Source organism: Anarhichas minor, unplaced genomic scaffold, assembly GCF_050575085.1.
Source record: "Anarhichas minor isolate MPS153535 unplaced genomic scaffold, ASM5057508v1 ptg000003l, whole genome shotgun sequence".
Classification (NCBI taxonomy): domain Eukaryota; kingdom Metazoa; phylum Chordata; class Actinopteri; order Perciformes; family Anarhichadidae; genus Anarhichas; species Anarhichas minor.
The window spans coordinates 10,642,125-10,667,254 of NW_027466449.1; the positions used below are offsets into that span (position 1 = coordinate 10,642,125).

General features: G+C 41.9%; 1 protein-coding gene across 3 annotated transcripts in view; it reads right to left on the bottom strand.

The window, feature by feature from the left end:
• Nucleotides 1–2,592: 2,592 nt before the first annotated feature.
• LOC142956009 (SPRY domain-containing protein 3-like) overlaps nucleotides 2,593–25,130 on the bottom strand; it is a 42,203-nt gene continuing 19,665 nt past the window's right edge. For 2 of the 3 annotated variants that reach the window (XM_076097303.1, XM_076097295.1), the window contains exons 8-11: nucleotides 14,467–14,524; nucleotides 8,684–8,803; nucleotides 8,124–8,284; nucleotides 2,593–5,538 (exon numbers count right to left, since the gene is read on the bottom strand). In XM_076097303.1, the coding sequence (XP_075953418.1) occupies nucleotides 5,404–5,538; nucleotides 8,124–8,284; nucleotides 8,684–8,803; nucleotides 14,467–14,524 (474 nt within the window). In that variant the 3' untranslated portion in view covers nucleotides 2,593–5,403. Of the gene's footprint in view, nucleotides 7,729–8,123; nucleotides 8,285–8,683; nucleotides 8,804–14,466; nucleotides 14,525–25,130 lie in introns of all 3 variants that reach the window. The other variant, XM_076097312.1, reaches the window with a different exon arrangement.

Here is a 25,130-nt window from a genome sequence, read left to right on the forward strand (position 1 = left end):
TCTGATGAATGTTGTACTTGTTTGTTTTTTTTAAACCAGGGGACCAAATATCCTAGATTACTACTGTTTGAATAAATTGTTTTTAAAAAAAAAAACAGTCTGAGTAGCTATTCCTGTGTTAAATCAAGTGAGACTCCAGTATTTGGTTCCTTATTATAAAGTGCCAAGTTGGCTTTGAGTTTTCAGTCACAGACTGAGGTGCTTTGAGCTAATGTAGCATGCTAACCTCTGGTCCCAGGGGCAGTTGCCCACATTGCTACAAACATCTAAGGACATGTTCAACATGTAGCAACATATTCACCCTGCATACACACATAGCTGATAGACGCTCTGCTAAAGGCATATAACACTTTTCTTACCTAAATTAAGCAACATTTCAACATTAAACACCTCAAGCATGCTAAAACTGTACATGTGTGCATAGTACTGCTAACATTAGCAATTCTGCTACTTCATGCTATGAAAAGTGAGACTACAGATTCCAACAGTAATAATCTTTTCACTTACTCAACCAGCAGAAGAGAATAAATATAACTTTATAAAGCCATAACTACAAATTATGACTTACCTTAGTGGTTTTGGGATTTAAAATCGTATCAATTGGCATAAATTGTGCTAATTGCTACTCAAATGTCACTGGATTACAGTTGTTGGTATTCATGCATGGAGGAGCATTTTACTCTGCCTTCCTCAGCCTTCTATAACACACTGTTATAAATTGCTTACTTACCGAAAACTGACCTGTGGACAGACAGCAGTGCAGAGCTTCTAACGGAAATCCCCCAGAGTGAGAAAAAAATCCCCGAATTCAGAATTTGAATTTCTAGCACGTCTGCCCATGCGCAGACAGGAAAGCGTTTGGATAAATAACTGCAGATGAGAAGAACTGAACAGAAATGTGTCTTTAATGTCACACTTAGGTTAGGAAGTTGGTCATTCATTTGGTCTATGTACAAAGTCATAACACAACACAAGCAAAGGACAAACCTGTTGAGCAAACCTTTCATATCATCATGAAGCTGAACCACTATAACCATTGAATTAGTATCGGTAAGTAAATGTTTGATAGTGTGGCGTGACTGTAAGTTAACACTTGATGATAAACATGAAAAAAGTATCTGGCAGTGCAGCCATTTAAAAACAGCCGCAGAAACACACACATACGCACACACACACACACGAACCAAGTAGGCCAGTGAGATTTCACACACCGCCCAGCCCTTCCTGTGCCAGTGAAAGAAAAAAGATGACACTGTCAGTGACACTGCAAAAAAGAAAGAACTCATTCCCCAACCGAGCAAACAGTGCAAGAGAAAGAAGGATAGAGCAAATGCAATATGCAGGCTGACTAGATGTTGTAGTTTGAGCATTGAGAAGCATTCATAATAACATGTGAAAACGGTTTATGTCGCCGTCTGGTGGATGAATTGTGGTACTGCACCCATCCTAAAGGCGTTAGACTACAACACGTCAAACAGACCAATGGCAGGGTTTTCCCTTTAGTTTTAGGAAGTTTAGGCGCTGTGTTATTTGGAATTTGGTCATATAACAAAGTGTTGGACAAATAAAAAAAATGACCAGAAGGTGGCGCTAGAGGAAAAGTCATAAGGATTCATGGATGTTCGAACCAAATTTCATGGCAATCCATCAAATAGTTATTGAGATATTTCCCGCAGTGATCCAGGAACACACTGAACACATTACTCCCTTCTTTTAAAAGACATCGCAATGATATTTCCTGTTGAATAAAAAGTTGTACAGACCGACAGCTGAACTGAAGACTGAATCAGCGCTGATGTGTTCACTTAACCTGTTGGCAGTAATGAAGTGCCTTTGAATGGTGATACAACCTCTTATGTTCATTTAAAAAGAAAATGTGACAAATTAAAGTCAGTGAGTCTTTAAATTGAATAATTCTAATCAGTTGAATTGCAATTTTACACCTTTTACACCAAAGTTATCAGGACACATTGTCATGAATGTTTGTACAAAACTTCACGACTATCCATCCAATAGTTTATGAGATGTTGGATTAAAGTGGTGGACCGACCAGCCAACACTGACATCTGTAGTGGTGCAGCTAAAAAGTCAGGGTACCACTTTCTAATAAGTCATTATACTGGTAATTATAAAATGGGTTGTAAATTGCTATTAATTGATTCATTCATGCTAATAGTGCATTTACTAATGCATTAGAAATAAATAATATAAGCCATTAATAAGAACAACTCTTGGGGTTGCCAGATTGAGAGAAAACTTCCTCTGGCAGGTTTTTGTCTTTAGGCTCATTAGATCCTCTTATGAGACACTTCATTTATGAAAAAACAAGCATGAAATCTACCACATTTATTAATAATGTATTCATATCTAATCACAGATCAAATTCCAACAGAAAAATTGAGTATTTATTAATAGATTACCAACATTATTACCTACTGAGAATATAACTAGTCCGAGGGATTTTTAACAATCTGTCAACAAAACAGCACAACTTATAAAACTTTTATACTGGCTGACTTCTCAGAAGGTGGTACCGAAGTCAGACCGCTACTCGCTCTTTAAAAGAACATTTCAAAGAAAACAATCCAGCACTTTGTTACATCACTGAAACCTTTATTGATGATCTTACATGTACTGAACAAGGCCGTTATAGTGCAAGTCAACAAGGCGAGGAGTTATTACAGAAGTCCTCGGTGAGTAAAGTCAGAGACGCTATGGAAAATTAAAACCAGATATTTAGCTCTAATTTGGTTGAACAATATTTATTATTTTTGTAAACTGACATTTAGAGTAAACTTTAATACAAGTGACTTTAATACCCTGAACTTAGACGTGGCCTGAAACGTCCACGTCCGTGTCTCATTAATATCTTTGCACCGTCTAGCATAATAAGTTTAACAGTTCCGGCTGTAACAACCTTAACTTCAGTCTCTATCCAGCCCTGCAGGACAAGAAAAACATGAGAGATTTACAGATTGTTTTACATTAATGGCTCTAAAACAAGATGCATGACAACAGCTAAAAACAAAGAATCTCCAGCAGATGTGTGATTTAATAGGTAACCCTGTGTACGATATACTTCTAGCATCACTGTCTGCCGTATGAATGATGAAACACTACAGACACCTGGGGTACGCACCTCATATGAATGTACAGAAGAATGTGCATTGTAGTTTATGTTGCAGGGCTGCTGATGTTGCACTACACAAATACAGATGTGGGAGGATGCAGAGGAACGTGATGATTTTAGCTGATACAATATAATGATGATAATATATGTTCACATTATTCTGAATAATTTGAGTGGAAACCAGCTCCCACTGACACGATACAATGAACTCGACAGTATTTCTCATTCACAGGAAGAGATTGCTTTAGCTCTGAGGTCTGTGTCATAAAGTTTAACGGAGCGGAACATCGGTGATCCAGGAGAACCGGTGTTTACAAGGAATGAGTCCTTAAACCCAGAAACGAATTTGTATTTTTGCACTTCCGGTCCCCTGCTCTCTAAATGAAAGGGTTAATCCCCCCCCCCCCCAGCGTTTGGTTTGGCTGCACTTCACAGCAGATTTAAAACAGCCACAGCTCTCCATCGACATCGCCGCCGATAGGCCACACGTTATTGTTCTTTTAGTATTTAGCAGCGCTGCTAACATGTAAACAAAATTTTGTAACATGTTCTGCTCTCAATCCTTTGGATCATTGTAACTGATAATCATAATCAATCATCATCATCGTCATAATGATATATAATAAGAACCAGAAGATATTTGGCTTTTTTGTATGAAAATTGCTGAAACGATTAATCAATTATCGATCAACTAATTGACTCACCGATTAATCATTAAATGATCAATGTTAGGCCTTTCTAAATGTGGTTGGTATTCTCAACATGTGATTTTACAGACTAAACGACTAATACAAATAATGAAAATGATCAGCAGATTGCCTCAGGGCCTGACCTGGTTGAAGGTGAGCCAGCATTCAGATAACAGAGAAGCCAGAGTGAAGCCCAAAGTTAAATCACTTATCTGGCTTTGTGAAACAGACCCGTGGTGCTGCCGTGCAGGCACACAAGCAGCAACCAAACATCATCGTCGTCTTTATCTCAAAAACAAACATCCAGCAGTTAGTTCTACATCACATCCATCAACACGGAGAGGAAGCTATCTACTGACTACTAAAGCAATAAATCAATTTGAGTGTCTTCTTATTCTCTTCTTTTAAAAATATCACATCGTTCTAACGTAATGGTTAGAAATTGGGAGGAATAAAGAAAAGATGTGAAATAATCCTCTGTATTGAGGGCAAACCTGCAGAGTCAGTAAAACAAGATATCGAAACACAGTACAACGCATTACAGTCTGATGCAATCCAATACAACAGCCTGTAACGGATACTTCAGTGTGAGTTACACTTTACTTACTTGCTGTTTATGGCTGATGATGGTGCTGTTGCATCGGACTGCATTATACTGGAACCCACCCACTGTATTCATGTCTGCCCTAAATGTCTCCTCAGCCCCCAAAGTGCAAAAACAAAACACATTCCCTGAACTTTCAATGTAGAAGATAACGTTAAACGTGTACTTTGCAGATCCCCTTGAAGAAAGTGTACCTGACATGTTTTCATTTGTAGTCTGGCTCCAACAGAAAACTACAAAAACACTCAGACATCTGTTCACTCTGGTCTGACGCTGCTCAGTAACAGCAACTTATGTGAGGTTGTGATTGCCAAACCTGCAATAATCCTCACAGAAAATGAGCGTTTCTGAAATATTGCAACAGATCCACAGCGAGGTGAGGCAATAGCAGGTCCCTGATCGCTCACAGGAGGGCAGCCTCACCCAGAGAGAGGACAGCGAGAGGGAGGTTGAGAAAGAGGGTGTGAGAGAGAGAGAGAGGATCTATTTCCTGAAACATACTGTTGGCCTCGCTCTGCTTTGCTTGGGGTCGTGACAAATGAAATAAACAAAGTGTGCCAGACCTCATGAGAGGGATTGAACAGCTCAGTGTTTCAGACACACACTGCATGCAGAGGGAGGTTAGATGGGAGGATGATAGCAGTACAGATTGCATAGAGTTAACAGTTAAATATCTTTTCTTTTTTTTTTTGTAGCTACGAGGTGCAGCTGTCTATTCCTGCATGCCGTAACTTACACAGCTCCTGTACGACCTCTCTGCTACTGTACAACCAGGAGGACAATCCGTTTGTGAACATGTGAAAATGTAGAGGTCTTATAAATAAAAGCAGAGGCGGGCGTCGAGGATGTCGACAGCGAGACGTGCATGTGAGCGGCTGTTCTGGCTGAGTGTTAGCGGCACGCCGGGCCGTCGCGGGGTGAGCTCCACAGTGCAGCCAGCTGTTTGCAGGGCATCACGAGTTCCAGTTCCCGGGCTCAACTCATCCACTGAGGGGATGCAAATCCACTTTGACCTTCTCCCCGCTGCTCAGCATCCCCACCGTGGGGTAGAGGCCACCGGGTGGGACCCCCATCTCCCTCCGGCCCATCAGCTTCCCGTTCCTCGTGAAGAACACCTGGAGGACCACAGGGCGGCGACAGAGAGTTAAAACACACACGCGCGCGCATACCTTTCACGGATGGTAATCCATCGACGGAGCATTGAAACAATTACTCGTGAAAGAAATGTCTTTTTCACAATGACTGATGGTTGTACAAACTTAATTTGAGAGCACGCCGTGTGCCAGTTGTAAACAGGAATTATGTGCAGTTAGGAAATATCGTTAAACAAATAGGTGACAGTGTAATGTCTGTGTTCTTGGAGGGGGAAAAAAAAGTCAATGTTTATATTACAAGTCTCCACTAAATCAGCCAGTGATCAAACATTATCCAGCTGTTCCCAAAAGAACATCAACACGCTTTTCAATGCTAATACCGAGGGCCTCTTTCCAAGTCTGAGAGCAAATACCGACACACTAAAACAACAAATGAAGTACTGTGCAGTGTGTGTGTGTGTGTGTTAGATTAATCAGGCTGAGTCACTTATCAAACATTTACTGTGCCACCCACTCGGGAAAAAAAAGAAGTAGTTTGGATCTTTTGAAGTGTGGTTGTATGAGGTACTTTGCCATCCACTGCAGGTAATACTCTGTCTATAGATGTCAGCACGCCCTGAATAGAGTCAGCACACCAGCTGTGTCACACAATGTGTTATTGTGTGACACAGTAGAGCGCGGTGTAACGTTAGCGAGGATCCGGACGAGAGGGAAAGCGTGTGTGATGATGCAGTGTGTGTACAGTTTAGGCTGTTTGTCAGTGAATAAACGCTACAACTCGTCAAGACTCAAGGTCCCGTGTCTTGCGTGCCACCTGATTAAAAGTGAAGGTTAGTCCCAAAATAAGCGACAACCGTCAGGCTCACTCAAGTGACAAGCCACTGCTCTGAGTTTTGCACACGCTTTTGTCATTTTTAATATTTCTTTTAACTGTTTAACTGATAGCATTGACGGGTCGAAATTCTTATTGTCTGTTAACGGTTCATTATTAACGTCCCCAGATCAAACTATGCTCTCTGTGTGTATCAGCGAACTACAATGTTGAATGTTGAAATGTCAACAGCAGTATCAAGTTTTTAATCTGTTACAGTCCGGAAATGAGAAACATCTGATTCAAAAAAAAAAAAGTCATTGTTAGCACTTTAATGGTATTATTTAGCACTCATATCTATACTTGGTATCGGCAAGTATGCCTACCCAAATGTAATTATTGGTACTTGGTCTGAAACAAAGGTGCATCCTTAAAACACAGTGTTTATATCCTGCTCTGCATTTGTCCATGTATGTAGAGCCATATAGAGCTCCATTGTAGTTGAATCACTATTGAAACACATCAATGAGCCGCATGGATGTAATAAACTCAGACATCTGATGCATTTTTAGCACGCTTTCTTTTTACAGTTCACAGCTGCTCTAATCAATAGTTTCATATTAGAAAGTGATCGAGGTTCTACTAGAAATGTGAAAGGAGATAAATATCATCCAACTCTGCAACTCATCAGTTTTGTTCATTCTCTCTAACCTCATTAACCCAGCGATCACCTGCTAGTTAGATAAACTGTTAGCACGTTTACTGCCGACTCACAATTTTATCTTTCTGTAAAATGTCACAACATTTGAGTAGGAATTGATTCTTGACCTCTTTTTGCTCCAGATGAATTGAGCTGTGGCCTCACCGTTATCGGATATTTCTCCAGCCAGACTTTCTGAGCCGAGGTGCGGTTAGCATGAAACATTCATGACGGCTATAAAGTCATGTTTTGGTAGGAGGAAGGCTTGATGAAGCCTTCATTTAAAGCATCTATATTCAATATAGTTTATAACTATAATGCATCAAATGGCGTAATGTGAAAGGGATAATCATCACCTCACATCAAACCCTTACCGAAGCCAGAAAAAAAACATCTGTTCCATCGAGGAGAGCCTTCAGGGCCGTTCTTTGTTCTTCTTCCAAAGAAGAAATACTCTCCACTTCTGATATAACTGATGCCAATTGGAGCATCAACGCTAATGTCTTTGGGAACAATTGCCTCTCCGTGTCGCGTCACACCTAAACCACACCCGGAGCTGCCAGTAGCTTCTTTAGAGGACGTGATATCGAGAGAATCCAGCTGACGAGCACGGTAAGCTTCACGGAGCCGCTTTGTTTCGCTCTCACTGTTCTCATATTGTTGTTTTCGGCCTTAAAACCGTCCGTACGCCACCAAACATCTGGCAGACACAGTTAAGAGAATAGTGAACACAATGGAGCAGCTAAAGAGCTCAGAGTTAGTGGAGCTAAAGTGAGAGTAAATAGTGTCACATTCATCAGGTGGACATAAACATGACTGCTAATGAAAGCTAATGGTGCTGCTAGATGCGGGAATAAGTAACTGTTTGTGTTCACAAGAATACATTTAAAAGGCGATGACGTCTCAGTAATTACAGCTTGCTACGCTGCCCTCTAGTGGCTTCAGGAAACTATTCATTGCAGGTTGATGTTATTTCCTGTTTACCTCATAAAATGCTCATGAATCTCTAACATGCTTATGTGTGTGTGTGTGTGTGTGTGTGTGTGTGTGTGTGTGTAGCAAATGGTTAACCCAGCTGTGTTGTGTTTTCCTCACCGTGACGTTCCTGCCCTCCTGTCCCTGCTCTACGTCTTCCCCATCTTCCTCCTCCTCCTCCTCCTCCTCCTCCTCTTCGTCATCGTTGAGGTACAGGACGTTCTGGACGCCCGCGTGACCCGGACGGACCTCCATAAGATCCCAGTCGCCCACGTCACCACCTGAGGACGAGACAGAGTTAAGTGTTAATAAAGGCTTTTATGTGCAGACAGCACATCTGCAGAACAAGTTAATAATTGCCACAACCTGAAATGTTTTGTTTCGTTCCAAGGACACTGTTAATGTTAGATAACTTTAGCTGTCTATTTATCTATCTCTCATTGAAAGCGGTGGGGTAAGAGAATTTCCCCTTTTCAGTGTCTGTTCGGCTTTGGGTGCGGGGGAGCTTGGTTTGCATCCAGTTTCTTTCCCAACGTGCAACACAATGAACTCCACTAAGACCGACCGTCGCCTCACGCTAAACCACGATAAGCAGGTTTAAGAGCGAAACCTCCCACGGACACACCAACCCCTTTCATGAGTGACGGTGTGATTGCAGCACCCGAACCCTTTGCCCTCACCTTCTCCGTCCAGGATGTAGTCTCGTGGGAACATGATGCCGCAGCCCATGATGTCCCCTTTCAAGCAGCGAGGACCAAACGCGTCTCCAACGCCGCTGCCGTGAAAGATCTTGCCATCATCTGTCAGAAGAGGAGGAAACTTTTATTTTTTTATTTATGTTTTACTCTTTTACTTCAGGATCAGAATTTGTATTTGTTAACCTGCGAGCAGAGTTAGGGTTAGGTTTCCAATGATGTAATTGATTAAATGAATACGACCGGGACCAGACAAGCGGCCGATAATAGATGGGTGGATTATAAAATGAAAAAGGTTAAATTCTTTTAACTTTTGCTAAAGTGGACACTTCTTCAGGCTCAGCGATGAAGCTAGCAGTAGTGACGGTATTTGCCTCAAGCCTGATGTCACCGACTGAAACTCAGACTGCTGCAGAACAATCCAACTTTCAGTTTATTGGTGTTTGATGTCTCCTGACAGCCAACAAACAGATGGTAAACATTTAAAAACCAAAATAACTGCAAGAGAAAATATTTGAGACTTTTGTCGAACAAATTTCAGAATTTTGATACCTTCTAAAACCTTTTACAAGGAAACCGCACAACTTAAATTCTTTAAAAGCCTTAACTATAGATACCCTGCGTGAGGACATCTTTGTCTCATGTGTCCCGTTACTGAACTTGACTGGACTTGGTGGACTTCACTGCGTCTTTTAATGTGTTTACCACAGCGTGCACCGTGTGTACTCTAAATACAATGTGTTGCTAATATACAGGACATCCTGACATTCCTTTCGGATGATGATGCGTAAAAAAGGTGAAAGCAGCGATCGTAAAAACACTTCTCTTCCACAAAAAAAAAAAACCTCATCGACAACATCCAAAAGGAAATCATCAAAACAACACATACAACAGTTGTGCGAGACAACAAAGGAAGAAAAAAAAAAAAGGGGCAAAAGAAAAACATTGCAGAGTAGCCTGCAGACGAGCTCTCCTCAAGCGAAGCAACGTGGCTGCTGCTGGTAAATATTTATGGAGTTGTCATGGGACCCGTCCAAGGCTCAGGATACTGTTTAAACAATCTCTATCTGAGCACCGGGAGGGAGACGGAGACACTGTATCATTACGGCTCCCATGCGGGCCCTTGTCACAACACCACACACTAGGCAAACAGTGGAGCCACGCCGGCACCGGCGCAGCGCCGCTAAATATAGCAGCGCAAAGGCGGCCTTGGAGAGTGACATGGGCTGGTGCTGGAGGTGAGCCGGGTGGGGGGTAAGTCCAGGTTTGGGTCTAAGGATGGAGCCGGTTCACTGGGACTGGAGAGGTAGGAGAAGCCTGGCAGAGACACCAGAGCACCGAGAGCTGTGGCCGGAGGGATGGTCGCCGGAGTTCATCTTCAGAATTGTCACACAGCTCGCTTGCAGATTTATGAAGGTTATATTTATGGAACGATCGGGACAATTGTAAATACCTTACGACTAAATCAATGGTATAAGCCTGTAAATAATCCTTAAATACACGACTGAGGAATTACCGACAATGAATAAAAAGAAAAAAAGCAACACATTCTCCATTTCCAGCTTATAAATGTGAGGATTTGCTGCTTTTATCCGTTTTATATTTCCCTTTATAGTCTTCATACAGTGAATATAATTTATTTAGAGCTTGGACTGTTGGTTAGACAATCGAAAGCAACCCGCACACATCGCCAGGAGCTCTGGGAACATATAACAGGCATTTCTCACTATTCCAGGAATCTAGTATTGCACTTCCAAGTTGGTGGACTCACAAGAGACAGATTTAAAAAAACAAGAAAACTAAATCCAAGCAGTAAAGACTTCATCATTTGTACGGGTCAAGCTCCATAAATGCTGGATTCCACATTTGCAACAATGCAACTCAGTAGTGTTCTCCATTAAACCCTCTTCTCATGATGAGTAAACTGAAGTTTTTAAGTTTAATGAATGATTTTGAATAAATAATTGATGACAGCACTGAATAAACTTCATATAACAAACTATAAGATATAGTAAAATGAGTTCTGGCTGGCACTTACATACAATTATATGTTCTGTTGCTTTTCTTAAGTGTGCTTTGGTGCTTAAAAAGGTTGGAAATCGAGAAAGCCGGCTCAACTTGGAAATCAGCTGTGGTGGAAAAAATGTCAAAATTTGTGTTGGAGACCCCGAGAGTTTAAAATTAGCAGCGAGGTGTTGACCGAAGTTTGGCTCTGAGGCTGGTGAGAGTGCAAGGAGCAGAACATACTGGGGATGGTGTTCATGCAAAAGTCAAGATCATAAACCGAGGAAGTTGTTTGTAAAGCTAACAATGTTAGCGACTGTGACCGCCACCAGGTGCTGGATGTAAGGGAGATCCAGAAGGTGAACGCTGGAGTTTCAGGGTTTGGAGCCGGGCCTAGCGGAGGAGAGGCCCGGCTCTGACTGAGGACCGACACCAGCTGGGGAAAAGAAAACAGACATTCTCGTAACATGAGAGTTTGTCTGGAAAAGGCTTCCCTGCCCAGGGAACAATGACTTCACAGACTCCTAAAACATGAAAATATATTACAAAATATTGATATTCTTCATGTGAGTTGTCACATGTTTATAAGGATTACATTTTTATGGGCCCGTTTGCCAGTGAGGCCCAATTAAAAGAAAAAGAGTATTTATGAACTATAAATTAAAATCTCCGGTCAGACTTTCGCCAGAATGAAGTAGCGCAGCGAGAGGGGCAGGTTTGCTGAGCGATGAGGCTGCGAAGGTTGCCCTCGTCTGTAGTTTGAGGATTTGCTGCTTTTCTTTGACTTTTGTGATAATAAATACGGAAAGTATTTGACATCATCCGGTGGGCTTTTGGGAAATTGCAAAGGACACGTTTTACAATTTCTTCCCCCTTTTTAACTGTCGTTACTCTGACATTTTACAGACAATAAAATATAGCCCCCTAGTTGGTTTGTTGACAACCAAGTTTACCACCAAACATGTCGATGTAGATACACCACACGTTCAAACATACCGGCAGGGAGAGTGAAGGATTTATTCCCTTTTGAGAGATGTCTGGTTCCAGCTTCTCTATTGTCAATAGTTGCGGCTCTTCTTTGTTTTCCATGATAGTTCACGGAATAACTTTTGGAAATTGTAATGTACTGTAATGTAATTGTGCAAGTAGTGGACCCACATGGCCTACATGCTCCTCTTAGATGTGTGTTTTCACCGGACGCTGTTTGTGTCTGTAAGTGTCATAGAGACGTTGTCATCCAAATCCATTTTTGTCCCATTAGGTAAGAAGGTAACACAATCCCCCCTACACAACATGTTGGTGTTGAAAAATTGTTTTTGCAGAACCTGAGCTGGAATCAGATTAGACCCCGTCAAGGAAGTTAGACTCAACCCTATTATGTGAGGTTGGCTTGGTGGTGAGGGATGGAGGGCGACGGCGGTGGTAAGGCACAACCCTGGGCTGCGGGTGTTGAGTCATAGCACGTGTGACTCACTGATGGTGGGGGGGTTTAGAGGGGGTGACAGGGTTAATGAGGCTTGCTGAGGAGCACTCGCTGGTTGGATGGCTGGTTGCTCACGATAGGGCCCGCAGGGGCCCACAGCGCCCCACGGCCCATTAACTTGCGGAGGCAAGCCGAGCCAACACACAGGATGGAGGTCCGCACTGGGCCGGCTCCCAACACAAACACTCGTGGTAACACCAGCGCAGGCCAGGGAACTCTCAAACTATACAAGCTATACAAAGGAGCAGCGATATGGTTGGCAGCCATTTGTGTATATAACTGGAATATATCTGGAGTAAAAATCACAACCTTTAAAGTCAATAATACACATCACATGTGACCCAGGTCAACACTGGTCGCGTGCCCATTACAACGGACCATATATCAGCATTACAGAAATAGTAGTCAGTAGTCAAGCTGTACGTGCAAAGTATAAATAAGAAAAAGGAGGAATGTTGAATTGAATCATTATGGAATTTATGTATTTGCCTCCAGGCTGCATAATATAAGACTATCTACAGCCGCTGTTTTCTTCAAAGCTAGCAGTAAAAACATTACAAACACTCACAGTGCACTAAGGACCAGCCTGAGGTCTTTAACAATAACAGTGAGTCCATGCAAAGCTCAGGCCTGCCAAGAATGTCCTGGAAGATATTTGCCCCTTTAAAGATACTGAGGTCAAATACAAAAAACGAGCCATAAAAGTTAATAAACTTCACACCATTCTTGGCTCGCACTGAGCAGGAAAACCGAGGTAACAAAGTCATTCCTTCTGTAAGCAATTTCTGCTGCGGTCGTATGACCTAGTGCATACAATACTGTGTATACATTAAGTTTCTGTCACTCTGCCAAAAGAGCGTCTGCGTGCAATTCGTGAGGTTCCTGAGCTGTTCGGTGAAAAAATCTCGAGGAGCGCGGGGAGACGTGAAGAAGATGAAGAAGAAGAAGAGGAGGAGGCCCCCGGCTGTTGATATTAAGTAGCTGGATCAGAGCCTGCACCTTAACCCAAGCATGGGGAAGGCAAACCTCATACACACTGCGTGGAAAACCACATACATCATTTTAGTCTCTAACAAATAAGATTAATGGGAGCTGTGCTGGGGCGTGCACATTTCTGTGGTGTCCAACGCGCAGCGGCCAAACCAGGCCGACCGCAGCGCTAGACCTCTGGTGACTGGCCGCGTCCGTCACTCAGCAGTGAGGTATCATCCGCAGACCCGGCAGGACGCGCAGCATCAACTGTTATTACTATTAATGCCTCCTAAGTATAAATGGAATCTGCAAAGGGATATGTGGATTTAGTATTATAGTATTTAGACTATAAACATCCACTCGAAATATGAATGGAATGTGCAGAGTGAAGAAGAAAGTGTGTTTTGATAGCTGATTTGGAGGTCGGCTAGAAGGAAGTATATGAACCTCCCTCTAAAAATAAAGATCATACTCACTGCCTGATGGAAGAACGTACAACAGAGAGTGAGATTTGTGGTGTGTGTGTGTGTGAATCATTCAGAGTCAGAGCTTCACAAATCCCCTGTGAGAAAAAATTAACAGCGGGTGCTTGCTTCAGACCAAAACAATGCTGATAGAAAGCCAGCTAACTTGATAAGGACGAACAAAATCTCGACTGCGACAAGGTGGATTGTCAGATAAAGAGCCGGCTACCAACTGTAGCTCGTACGGTGTAATAACAACCACCTACCCAGCATGCCCCTGTTCTCATATCACTTCAGCCGCGTTTGATAGCTAATGTCTTAGCACTGATAATGACGGGTGCTGAGGCCTGGAATGGGAGTTTTGTGCAGATATTGTTCCCAGGCCTGTCATCACAAACAACCAAGACTTTACATGTGTGTGTGGAAGCATAGAAAGATAAAGATAACTAAACATTTTGTGTCATGTTTGTTTTTGGGGTGTGGGGGGGTTGTTGCTTAGAGAGATATATCAACATGACCAAACTCCCACAGAAAGAGACCGAGATAAGATCCTTCTTCTTCTTCTGATGCTGTCACCGTCTGCTTTTATCTGCTTTCTGGGCTTTTTATCTGCCTGCAATCCTCCTTGATCTCTCTTAGTGCTAGGCACCATAACATCCAGCTGAGGCGGTGCCCTGTGATGTTTGCATCTAAAAGCAACAGATGCTTTAAAAATAAGTAGATCAGATTCATGGACGTCATCCGAACAAAACTACCACACTCATAAAAGTTAACAGCAAACAACCTTCTATCTGAGAAACGAAAAGAGAAGAAGAGAAAGAGAGAACGTGGGCTTGAAATCTCACCAGCGTGGTACGCCACCGACCCTCGGCTCCATCCCGGGTGTCTGTTCCTGGGGTAATCCTGCACAGACACAAACAGTTACATGGGTCACAAATACATGTTTCCACAGTTATGAATATGATTGATTTCAACTGGGCAGGTTTTTGGAGAGTGTGCAGGTTATATTTGGCAAAAAGCTGTATCAAGATAATTTCACTGACCACCAAGTCAAGTCGATCTCTATTTTTATGGCTTAATATCACAAATTTGCAATCTTTACAATCTGTTCAAAAGTCACCCCTCTATCTTTAGAGCCTCAATTTGCCGTTGTATGCCCCCGCCAACCAGTCAAGTAGCAGTTGACATCCATGTTTGTCCAAAATGGCATTACTTAATCATTTTCTATTAAACATTTGTGTGAAATTGTCATAACTAGGATATAAATTCTTGAGTTACGGCCAGAAATGTGTGAGGCCACAGTTACCTTTGACAACCAAAGTATAATCGGTTCATCCCGGTGGACGCTTGTGCTAAATTTGAAGAATTCCCTCAGATTAATAAGATGAATAAACTTTAACAGGGAGAGGAGGAACTAATCAAGACAACACACACCTCTTTAAATGAGTCTATTTAGAAAAAGTGTTTCATGTAAAGACCAGTAGTGGAAAGTAACAAAGTACATTTACTCAAGTACTGCACTTCAGTACAATTTTGAGGTACTTGTACGGGCGGATCTGGTCACTGGTCGCATGTTGATAACCCGTTTGAAATAAAAGAAAATGAGCTGAGGATCGAGACTCACTCACGGTTTGGTCTGGCGATGTCGGGCTACTCTCAATCAACCCTAACTTGATAAGAAGCCGGTTTAATGTGTTGTGACCAGTGCAGTTTTAAATCATGTTACGAACGTTAACATGTTCTTAAGTGTGAGGATTCCTTTCCCGCTCTATTTTAGATGTTGGTCAGTAGCCAGCTTTCCATCCAAATGCAAATAATAACCAAATATTGAGAATATCAATATGAATGCTGTTTCCATCCACTACCGTTATGTTGTTATTAGCAGTAGGTGACGCCAACTCTGCTGTTAAAAAAACCTGATGTCATTGCAGAAGAAGAGGATGCAATAAGATGACGTAATAAAAAGAGCACGAGTCCGAACCTCTGTGGAAAACAATGTAGAAAACTGGATGGAAATATGACATTTCTGTTTGTTTCCACCTCAGCCAGGCATGCAAACGTTTTTGCGCAAATTTGCAGGAAAACAGGTGGTTGGAGACACACCTAGTGTTTCTCTCCATTTGTCTGTCTGCATGTACAGTATGCATGAATTTCTCCAGGTTTCACCATGCCAAAAAAAATAACTAGTGGGCCAACCTTCAGATAAGATCATAGCATGACTCAGAGGTAATTACCTGAGATTTCTATCTGTCGTCTGGGCTGCACCTACATAACTGTGGAAACACATTACTGAACAAGAAAGGAAGGAGGAGGAGGAGAAGGGCAATGACATTATGCTCTTCTTTCATCTCTCAGTGGGCTAAATCTTCTATGTGCTCTATGTTCTCTCTCAGGTGAACTCTCCCTACTGCATTTATTTTTAGCTAGTAATAACATGTACTTCTTGTCTCAAAAATCCCAAATATGACCAGGAGGATGTCCAACAAAAAAAAACTCAGCCTGGGAAAAGTGCTATAATCCAAATAAAGAAACATCCACTGCTGACATTACTCAAAAACGAAACAGGGCCGCTGAAATGATCATTATTAGCATCTGTGCGCAGGAATAACACTGCAGACAGACAGCTTGGTCGAGCCAGGCAGACAAGAGTGCAGCATTTGAGGACAGGACATCAGGGAAACATCAACGATCCTGTCTGACAAGCCCATTGCATCTTGAGGAACAGGAAATGGAGATGGATGGAGAGAGAGAGAGAGAGATGGACAGAGTGAGACATCAGCAGGGAAAGACAGAGAGACATGGAGGAATGCAGCTACTCCTCCAAGCCTGAAACCCCTTGATCCGCCAAGTCTGCTCCTCTTCCCCCTCGTCTCAACCACAAGCCGGAGGATTCCTCTGGCTGAGTGACATGTGGGCTGAATCTCCACGAGGAGGAGAGGAACGTCTGGCTATTCTGCTCTCTGATTGATGATCCACGGATGATCAGGGCCCTGTTTTAGAAAGCAGGTTTAATGAAAAGTTAACCCTGAGATGGCGGAAACTCTGGGTTTTCAGTTCCAGAAAGAGAGTTAACTTAAACTCTGGGTTCACCTACCATGGTGTGAACAAATCCTGAGTTTCTCTCTGTCTCCTACAGAGCCAGGAACGCTGTTTCATTACCTCGTTCATCCAGTCCGTATCAAAGCGCATTGATTAGCGGAGGTTTACTGTATGTCAGAGTCTACATCCTGGTTGGATATTAGTTTGTTACACAGGAAAACTTGTTGAGCTCCATTGATGACGCCGTTTTTCATTCACCACGCACAAGCTGAACTCAGAGTGAACAAACTCCGGTCAGCTGTTCTAGAAACAAAAACCTTTCCATCTCAGGTTTGGTCAACTCAGAGTTCAGTTTTAGGCTCAAACTTTTTTAAACCTGCTTTCTGAAACAGGGCCCAGATCAGTGATATGGAGGAACACTCCATGTCAGTCAGTCGACCACGGCTGAAATCCCTCAACAACTGTTGGACGGATTGCAATAAAAGTTTGTACAGACGTTCATGGTCACCAGAAGATGAAACCGACTGACTTTTGGTGATCCTCTAACTTATCCTCCAACACATATATGTACAGAGTAAAACTGTTGGGTGGATTGTCATACAAGCACCATTATCACAACCAAATCTAAATGTAGTTATTTAGTCCTCATTGAAGGAACCTTTTCTCTTATAATGTTGAATGTCAAAACGAACTATTTAAAAATACAAACTAGTATCTTAGATAAGAGGCCAAAAAGTAATTACGTTAGAACCAAATAACTGATTGTATTTATTTCCTAATCATACTTACAATACTTGGAGTGACGTTGTTCCTTTAATTTGATATTTTTCCTTTAAGTTACTTGTCTAGCTACAAACAAATCACACATCTGCTGGTCACCGTCCTCACTAAAGCGGACAGGGAACAGTCAACTGGCAACAAACTACGCATTTTTGTCTTAAAATGAATTTGACAAACTGCAGCTGCTAACATTGTAATTCAAGAGTAGAAGGGAAACATCCAAAACATCACCACGATATCTTTTCTGTGTTTTTAACCAAATAGTTAGCATTCATTGTGGTACATAGGGGCCGAATATTTTCATACAGGATGTCTTAATACCTGAAGAACAATTTGATGGTGTAAAAATAAGATTTCTATCTTCAAACTCTTCTCAGTGTGAATAATAATATTTTTTTCAGCCATAAATTCTGTAAAGCACAGATCATATTGTTTTGTGGGATTTGGAATTGGCTTTCACTCTGATAAAAGAAACATTCCAACCTATTGTGGTTTGGAAATTACAACAGTTAATGCTGCGATTTCTGTTTTTCAATCAGTGGTGGCGCCACTAAATTACACCTACGCTCCTTCTCTATCAACATATGATGGAATGTATCTTAGAGAGGGAGCACCGTGTTCACCATCTGGTCCACTATCATGTACTGTAAAACTCTCGAAACATGGTCGCTAGCCGCCTCCCCCCCCCGGTTGGCCTGCAGAAGCCTTCACTGAAACGCAAGCTGCTTCTAAGAACAACAAAACACTGGCGTCGAGTCGGTACGGCGGAGCAAAGCCCTGCAGTATCAGATCCACAGCTGCTACACTGGTGTCAACAGAGCAGCCTGCATTTCCACACGGTGGCAGAGTAAACAAGTCTGGGGAGAGTAAGAGCGGAAAGGTGCGGGCCGAGTGGGGAACCGTGTGGAAGCAGATATCCATCATCTACAGCAGCTACCACATACAAATATGAAGTACCACAGATGTGAGTGTATGGGTGTGTGTGTGTGTGTGTGTGTTGAGGTGAGGAGGGAAAGTAGTGGGTTTCTGTTTGTACGTGCCCACACAACCTCAGCTATAGGGGTTTGGCAGAAACTGTGTAGGGAACTAATGCAGGTCTGTTTGTATAACCTCGCGTCATCAGACTACATCCTCCAGCTCCTCACACGATGACACAAAGAGTCTGAGTGAAGACAACAACAGGCCATCTATGTGCATGTGTTTAGGCATGTTCATCACTTTTGAATGGATGCATACAAGTGCATATGGAAATGTTGTCTTGATACAGACACATACAACTGATAAAGTGTGTTGTGGTATTGAATGACGGAGTGATCAATGAGCTCTCTAAAGGCCGATCAGAAGGGTTGATCGGATGACACCAAACCTGCAACATATACGGGGCAAAATTCAAAGCAATTACAGCAAGTGAACCAAAACAAATTATTTTCACTATCAATTAATATACCAATTACTTTCTCCATAAATAGATTAAATGTTCCATTTAGATCAGTCTAATTCCATGTATGCCAAAGAAAATTGGAGAGGACGGGAACAGCAGATGTTTAGCAAAAAAAAGACTAAAAACAAAATCACTCGATACCGAAAGTAGTTGGGGATCAATTTTCTGTCAATTGACTAAATCTTGCCGTTCTAAATAAAAGTTACACCTCGTACATTATTACTGGGCTGCTGGTTGCTGTGTGTTCTGCAGCTTCCAGATCAGACCTTGGCACAGTGACCGGTCTTTGGTTTTTATCCTAAATTGACCCCGTTAGAATATACAGGTTCACAGGAGTAGCACTAAAAAGCTGTTAATAGGACCGCTGTATCACAGGAGGAAGAGGAAAAGAGCTGTTCCCAGGACCGGGTCACACCAGGACACAGGAAACACGGCGATTTCAGTCTCCCGAGCGGTTACACGTCTCGTTTGTGTGCGCTTGGCTTCATGAATGTATGTTTGTACATGAACAGAGAGTGAATGCATACAGTCACCAGAGACGGAGGGTCATTGGTGGTGTGAAAAAACCTTCTCAGAACTCTTCATCACAACTATGACACATCCATTAAACACCCCCCCCCCCCCCCCCCCCGACATGTTTATGATCATTTTCTTTTTGTTTGTTTTTCAGGACACGAGGGTCTTCCAGCTTTTTTTTTTCCTGTGTGTTACATGTTCTGAACAGCTTCCCTTCTTTTTTTCCCAACCTTCAGACTTTCTACCATACACCCCCCCCCCCCCCCCCCCCCCCCCTTACACTCCCATGTACCCTCTACACTCTACTTCCACTCCATAACGGAGTCTAGATCTCTCTTTGTCCCACAGCCTAGCAACCGCTTGTGTACCGGATGAAAAACAACCGCGCTACCAAGCGTATGCATGCTGTACATTCACGGACACCCTTATCTTCAGAGGAATGAGAGAAGAGAGGGGGTCACGTCAGGTCTGGGACTTGCAGTGGGGTCAAAACAGATCTTAGATTACTAAACACACATTCGCCTCACATACAAAACATTCACACTTATCACATAGCACAAATTCCTCTGACTTTCCTGTTGGACAGGAAAATGTCAACAGCGGCTTGGGGGATTCAAAAATGTCCTTCCACCTTTTTTTAACAGCCAATTTGATTTTAACGTCTCAAACCTCATATTTCACTTTATTTTCTCTGTTGAATATCTGTACAAAGGGACAATGTTCGGGCATGCAAATTAAACCAACACTGAGTTCCAAATCGCACACTTCTTCTTTTTTACTTTTTGAACCTACTGCAGCTGCCCATACAAAGTACGTACTGTTGCAGGCAATGCGCATTTATTTGGGACTTACTCCTTTGTCATAACATTGCACTTTGACTTTGAGCCTTTTGTTCACTTATCTGCTGCACAGAGGATTGTGGGTCATAATACTGCAAAATGCGACCAGATGCAGGAGGACATCCAGGTATATCTGGCATAATGCATTCAACATACTATGGTTCCGGCATACTAACTAGTGTGGTAGTATGGGTAGCATGCTAGTGGCTCTGTAGGCACAGTGTTGGTTTGAGACTTGAGTCGCCAATCCACGAAGTACATGTTGAGAAATTTCACTGAATAATTAAAAACTTTGTACTGCTGGATGTAAAGTCTGGGATAACCAAAGCAAGCGTTACCATCTGGGGACCATGAACACACCATATTTCACGTCAATCCATCCGATATTTCTTATGACAGTGAAGTGGTGAACCAAATGAGCATCATTGTCATCACGGGAGCCATGTTGCAAATTTGGGTAAAACCTGTTACTTTTCTTGTGTGGTGGGCAGCTACTGTGGATGTTTAGATGGGAGCAGAGAGTGAGTTTGCAGAAACAGATGTAAAGTGAAGAAAATTGACTACAAAGTTGAGCCTGAAGTCATGAACCGCAACAAACAGAAAGAGCGAGACAGACAGGCAGAATCTGGCACTCTGTGGGGCAGTAATGAGTGGATTTGTGTTCGTATTCAGGCCGTCTTACCGTGGGATACTACGTCAAAAGAGCAAAACTTGCAAATGCTGCTGAGTAAACAGTCATTAGCCAAGCCCTTCACTTTGCTGCTTTATTACCTCTCTTGGACTTAAGGTTAATGTCTTTATAATAAAACCCAGATGCAGAGAGAAAAGAAGCTGAGCAAAAAGAAAGGAGAGAGGAACTCTGAGGAGGTAATGCAACTAGAGTTATCGCCACTCAACTTCTTTCTCACCAATGGGAGCATCGTCTGTGTGTGTTTAACTGAGTGTGTTCACATTGTTCTCTTAGGTCCATCAGAGGATATTCTGGCATTTATTTCTCTTAATTCACAGAAAAAATAATTCAGTGAATATAACAGATAAAGATTAGGAGTACAATGAGATTAAATGAATTATAAATTAATTCATTATAAACATTCTTAGTGTTTGTTTTGAATTGTGTACTTAAAACTGTACTGCTACTATTAAACTACTGGAACAAAAAAAGAATAGTTTTTGATATTTCTTGTTCCATCTGTGATTTGAAGACTCCATTAGTTTCTCTGTGTCATGACTTGAATCACAGAGTAGCGCATAGAGTGCTGTTGTTAGCTGCTGCTGGTAGTTTTTGTTCATTTGCAGTCACCACAACTAGACTTCCTGTGCTGTTTGCACGTATTTAAACTCGGTAATATGCATTTATTTGGTTCAGAATTAGACCCTTTCTATTCAAATGTGCCTCACTGCAAAAACAATGCAATTCTAAAATATCAGAGTTAAAAACCACACGCAGTTACAGTGAACTTATCCGCGTCTTCAGAGAGTTGGTAGTAACTGAAGCAAGACCAGACTTTAGGGGTGTCCCCAGCTAGGAATGTACATAGTAGAATCTGATCTCAAGTCTTGCCTAAAGCCAACTGAGCAATGACTTTATTTGCTTATTAATAAATAATAATAATCGGATTAATAAATATGTTCTTTGATATTTAAAACAGCAGCCTTCTGCTGTTATTTTGCCAAGATGATGTTCTGATGGTCACGCAAATTTTAATAGTGGCACTCTATTTTTTTTATTCACGCACACAAAGGAGATTAGTTGGGATGAGTTATTTTACGTTTCTGTGTTGTTACTTTATTAACAGTATATTTAATAGGCTGATATTTATACCAAAATAAAACCAAGCCCTTCTATGTGAAATCAAGCATTTAGCACCCACATATAGCCCGAATGGAATGATCCTTTGTTTCATAACCACATTGTTCTGCTACTGCGATGCTTCTACTGTGATATTGGCAGTCGAATCGGGCTCTTCAGATCGAATCGTTGGCTAGTTGACTATTTGGGATCACCCCTACATGGCATATTAAATCCCAAATATGGTTTCTCTCTGTCACGTCCAAGTTGCTTGCCGAAAGGACCTGAAGCTCGCAGTCTCTGCCACTGAGTTCTTGGCGTAAAAGCAACATTCATTCTTTGCCACATGGTTAACTGCAATCAGACGCAAAGAAAAGGGCAAATTGCACGCGGTGTAATATCATTAGCGCAATATCGTTTGTAAAGTTTGAGACAGGGCAGATATGTAAGTGATGTGTAATTCGCCCGTGAGTGTGAAGCAGCGTGTTGAAATAACATGAACTAAAAGTAAAGTCCGGTGGGAATCAGTGGGAATCTCAGTAAGCTCGGCGAACTAGCATCGACTTAGTTATCCTGACTTGCTAGCTTCTTTTTGTGCAAATATATCCACAACAGCCTGACGGTTCTCCCAGATGTTTCATGTTGTAATCGCTAAAGATCCATAATAAACGTTATGTGGGTTTGTTGAAAAAGGGTACCTTTTGTATCAACATTGGCAGGATGTCCAATATGATGTGCTCCTGTCAGTAGAGCATCACAGGTATTGATAGTGTGTCTTCTAGCAACAAGGGAAATGCCCACCCAGAAGCCTGAAGCCAAGAAGCTTTTTCCACAAATATGTCCAAAACAGTTTTATCCTCTTTTTAAAAAAATTGAAAAATATGCACGGTAGCTCAATCATTCGGGTTTATTTTCCCTGAGGCAAAAAGTTTGACTTTAAGAGTGAATTATGGGAAATATTCGCCAGGTGGTTTAGCAAGCAACATATCTATGAAGATGGCAATACTACTGGCATTATTGATTTTCAAGTTATTGTTTCAATGTCGAGCGGTAGACATCAACGACTTTGTAGAGCCAACAACACTAACGAGACAATCCACAAAAAGGATGTTCAGATTTACCCATTTTCCAAATGGAAACCTGTAGGTAGAGCGCACACATACAGTGCGAGTCTATTTCTCTCTTATCGCCATTTAAAGCGCATCCCTCTCTCCTAGTTTTGTATTAGTTGCCTCAGAGACCTTGAGAGATGTGATAAAAGTTTCATCTGTTATTTTTGTTATAAAAAGGAGCGGAGCTTTGACCCTGGGACAGACAGTGCTGGCAGCTCTCCACAGGCCTTGGCTTTGGCAATCGCTAATATTTCACATGCATAACACTTTCGAGGCTAAACTTTCAGGGAGTAATAAACTCACAAATCATGACTCCATGCTGTTGAAGAAATGGTCCCTAAGTCAGAAGAAGCATATTAGGTCAAATGTAACGCAAATAGGTTTTATGAGAGAATCTATCCATCAGAAAGTAGACATTCATACAAGTTTAATCTTACCTTTTATAAGCTTAGTGAGGATTCAAAGCAGCCCTGCAAGAGTTTAACTATTACTGCTTGTACTTTACATCCTTGAAGTCTTGATACATTAATCCTTGTTGTAATCTCTCTCTGCATCTCTGAAAAGGAAAACCTCACCCCCAATGGTTTACAGACCATATGTAAATAAATAACTCACCCCTGTGTTACTTTGAATTCTTAAAGAAAACGTTCTGGTTTTGTTGCATGCCTCCACGGTGAACCAGGAATCCAAAAGCAGAGAAAAGTCGTGATGAATTTGCGTTTAACAGCAGCAAAACTATATCAAAACAAACGTTTTTAAACTCTCACACAGCTTGTGCAGCATAATCTCAAGTCTCATTTATCCGTTCGTATGCTCACTACTATTTTAAACACTTATGCATGAACAGCACTCGCATGGACACCTGCGCAAGCGTCAGACAGTTTATGCGGAAGTGTTTTAAATAGTAAGGTTTTTGCAAAGATGCATGTGTTTGGGAAGTTCTGAGCATACGGCTGGATAAATGAGACTTTGATTATACTGTACGAGTTTGTAAACGCAGCCCCCTATTTACTTTAGTTCTTAAAGACTTTTCTCTGTCTTGGTATTTTTCGTTCACCGTAGAGGCGCGCAAGAAAAACTAAGTTTTCTTCAAGAATTTAAGGTCACACTAGGTGGTTAAATTGATACAAATGGTCATTTTGTGGGTGAAATACTCCTTTAATGTGCATCAGTCTCACTCAGTTCCAAAACATCTAAAAGGTTTGTCTGTTTAATTCTTCAAACCGTAATAGTCACTTGCAGAGCTGCAGTGCTAATGCTGAAATGGGAACCGCATGTGCATTCTTTGGAAAAAGAAATAAGGCGTTAAAATTTCTCTAATTGTATTTTCCTCTTGGAAGGTGTTTAATCTCCGAAAAGTAGGCCATTATATCCAAAGCGAATGGCTGAGCTGCTGGATAATGGGGGAAAAATAAAGCTTTTGACAGTACCACTATGTTTACCACTAGTAGACTCTAATAGACTCTAAAAATGGTTTTACTGGTTAAGCCACCCATCAACTTTACTCCATACACTGAGATTTACATGTATGTGGGGGGATCCCATATTTAAAATTCAATGTAAAAAGACAAGGGCGCTGCTTCTCCTCCATTAGTACAAGTTTAAAACATTCCCATGCCAGCGCCTGAAGAACATTTTGCACTAGGTAATTACCCGCCGTATTCCCAATTCAGGTTTTTGTCAAAGTTTTCCATCATTAGCATGTTGTGAGATCACCGACTTGTTGAAGTATGGGGACCAGAGGGGAAGAATGGAAGAGTCAGCGAATGGGCGGCGTATTCCTCCAGTCCACTTCCCTCGAGTTCATTGAGCTACACTGCCTGCCTCATGTATAATAGTGTGGTGAAATGGGGGAAAGGGCCAAAAGCAAAAAAAACTTGCTTCTCTGTTGAATGTAGGTGTGTGTGTGTGTGTGTGTGTGTGTGTGTGTGTGTGTGTGTGTGTGTGTGTGTGTGTGTGTGTGTGTGTGTAGTTCATTTTCTTAGAAAGCTCA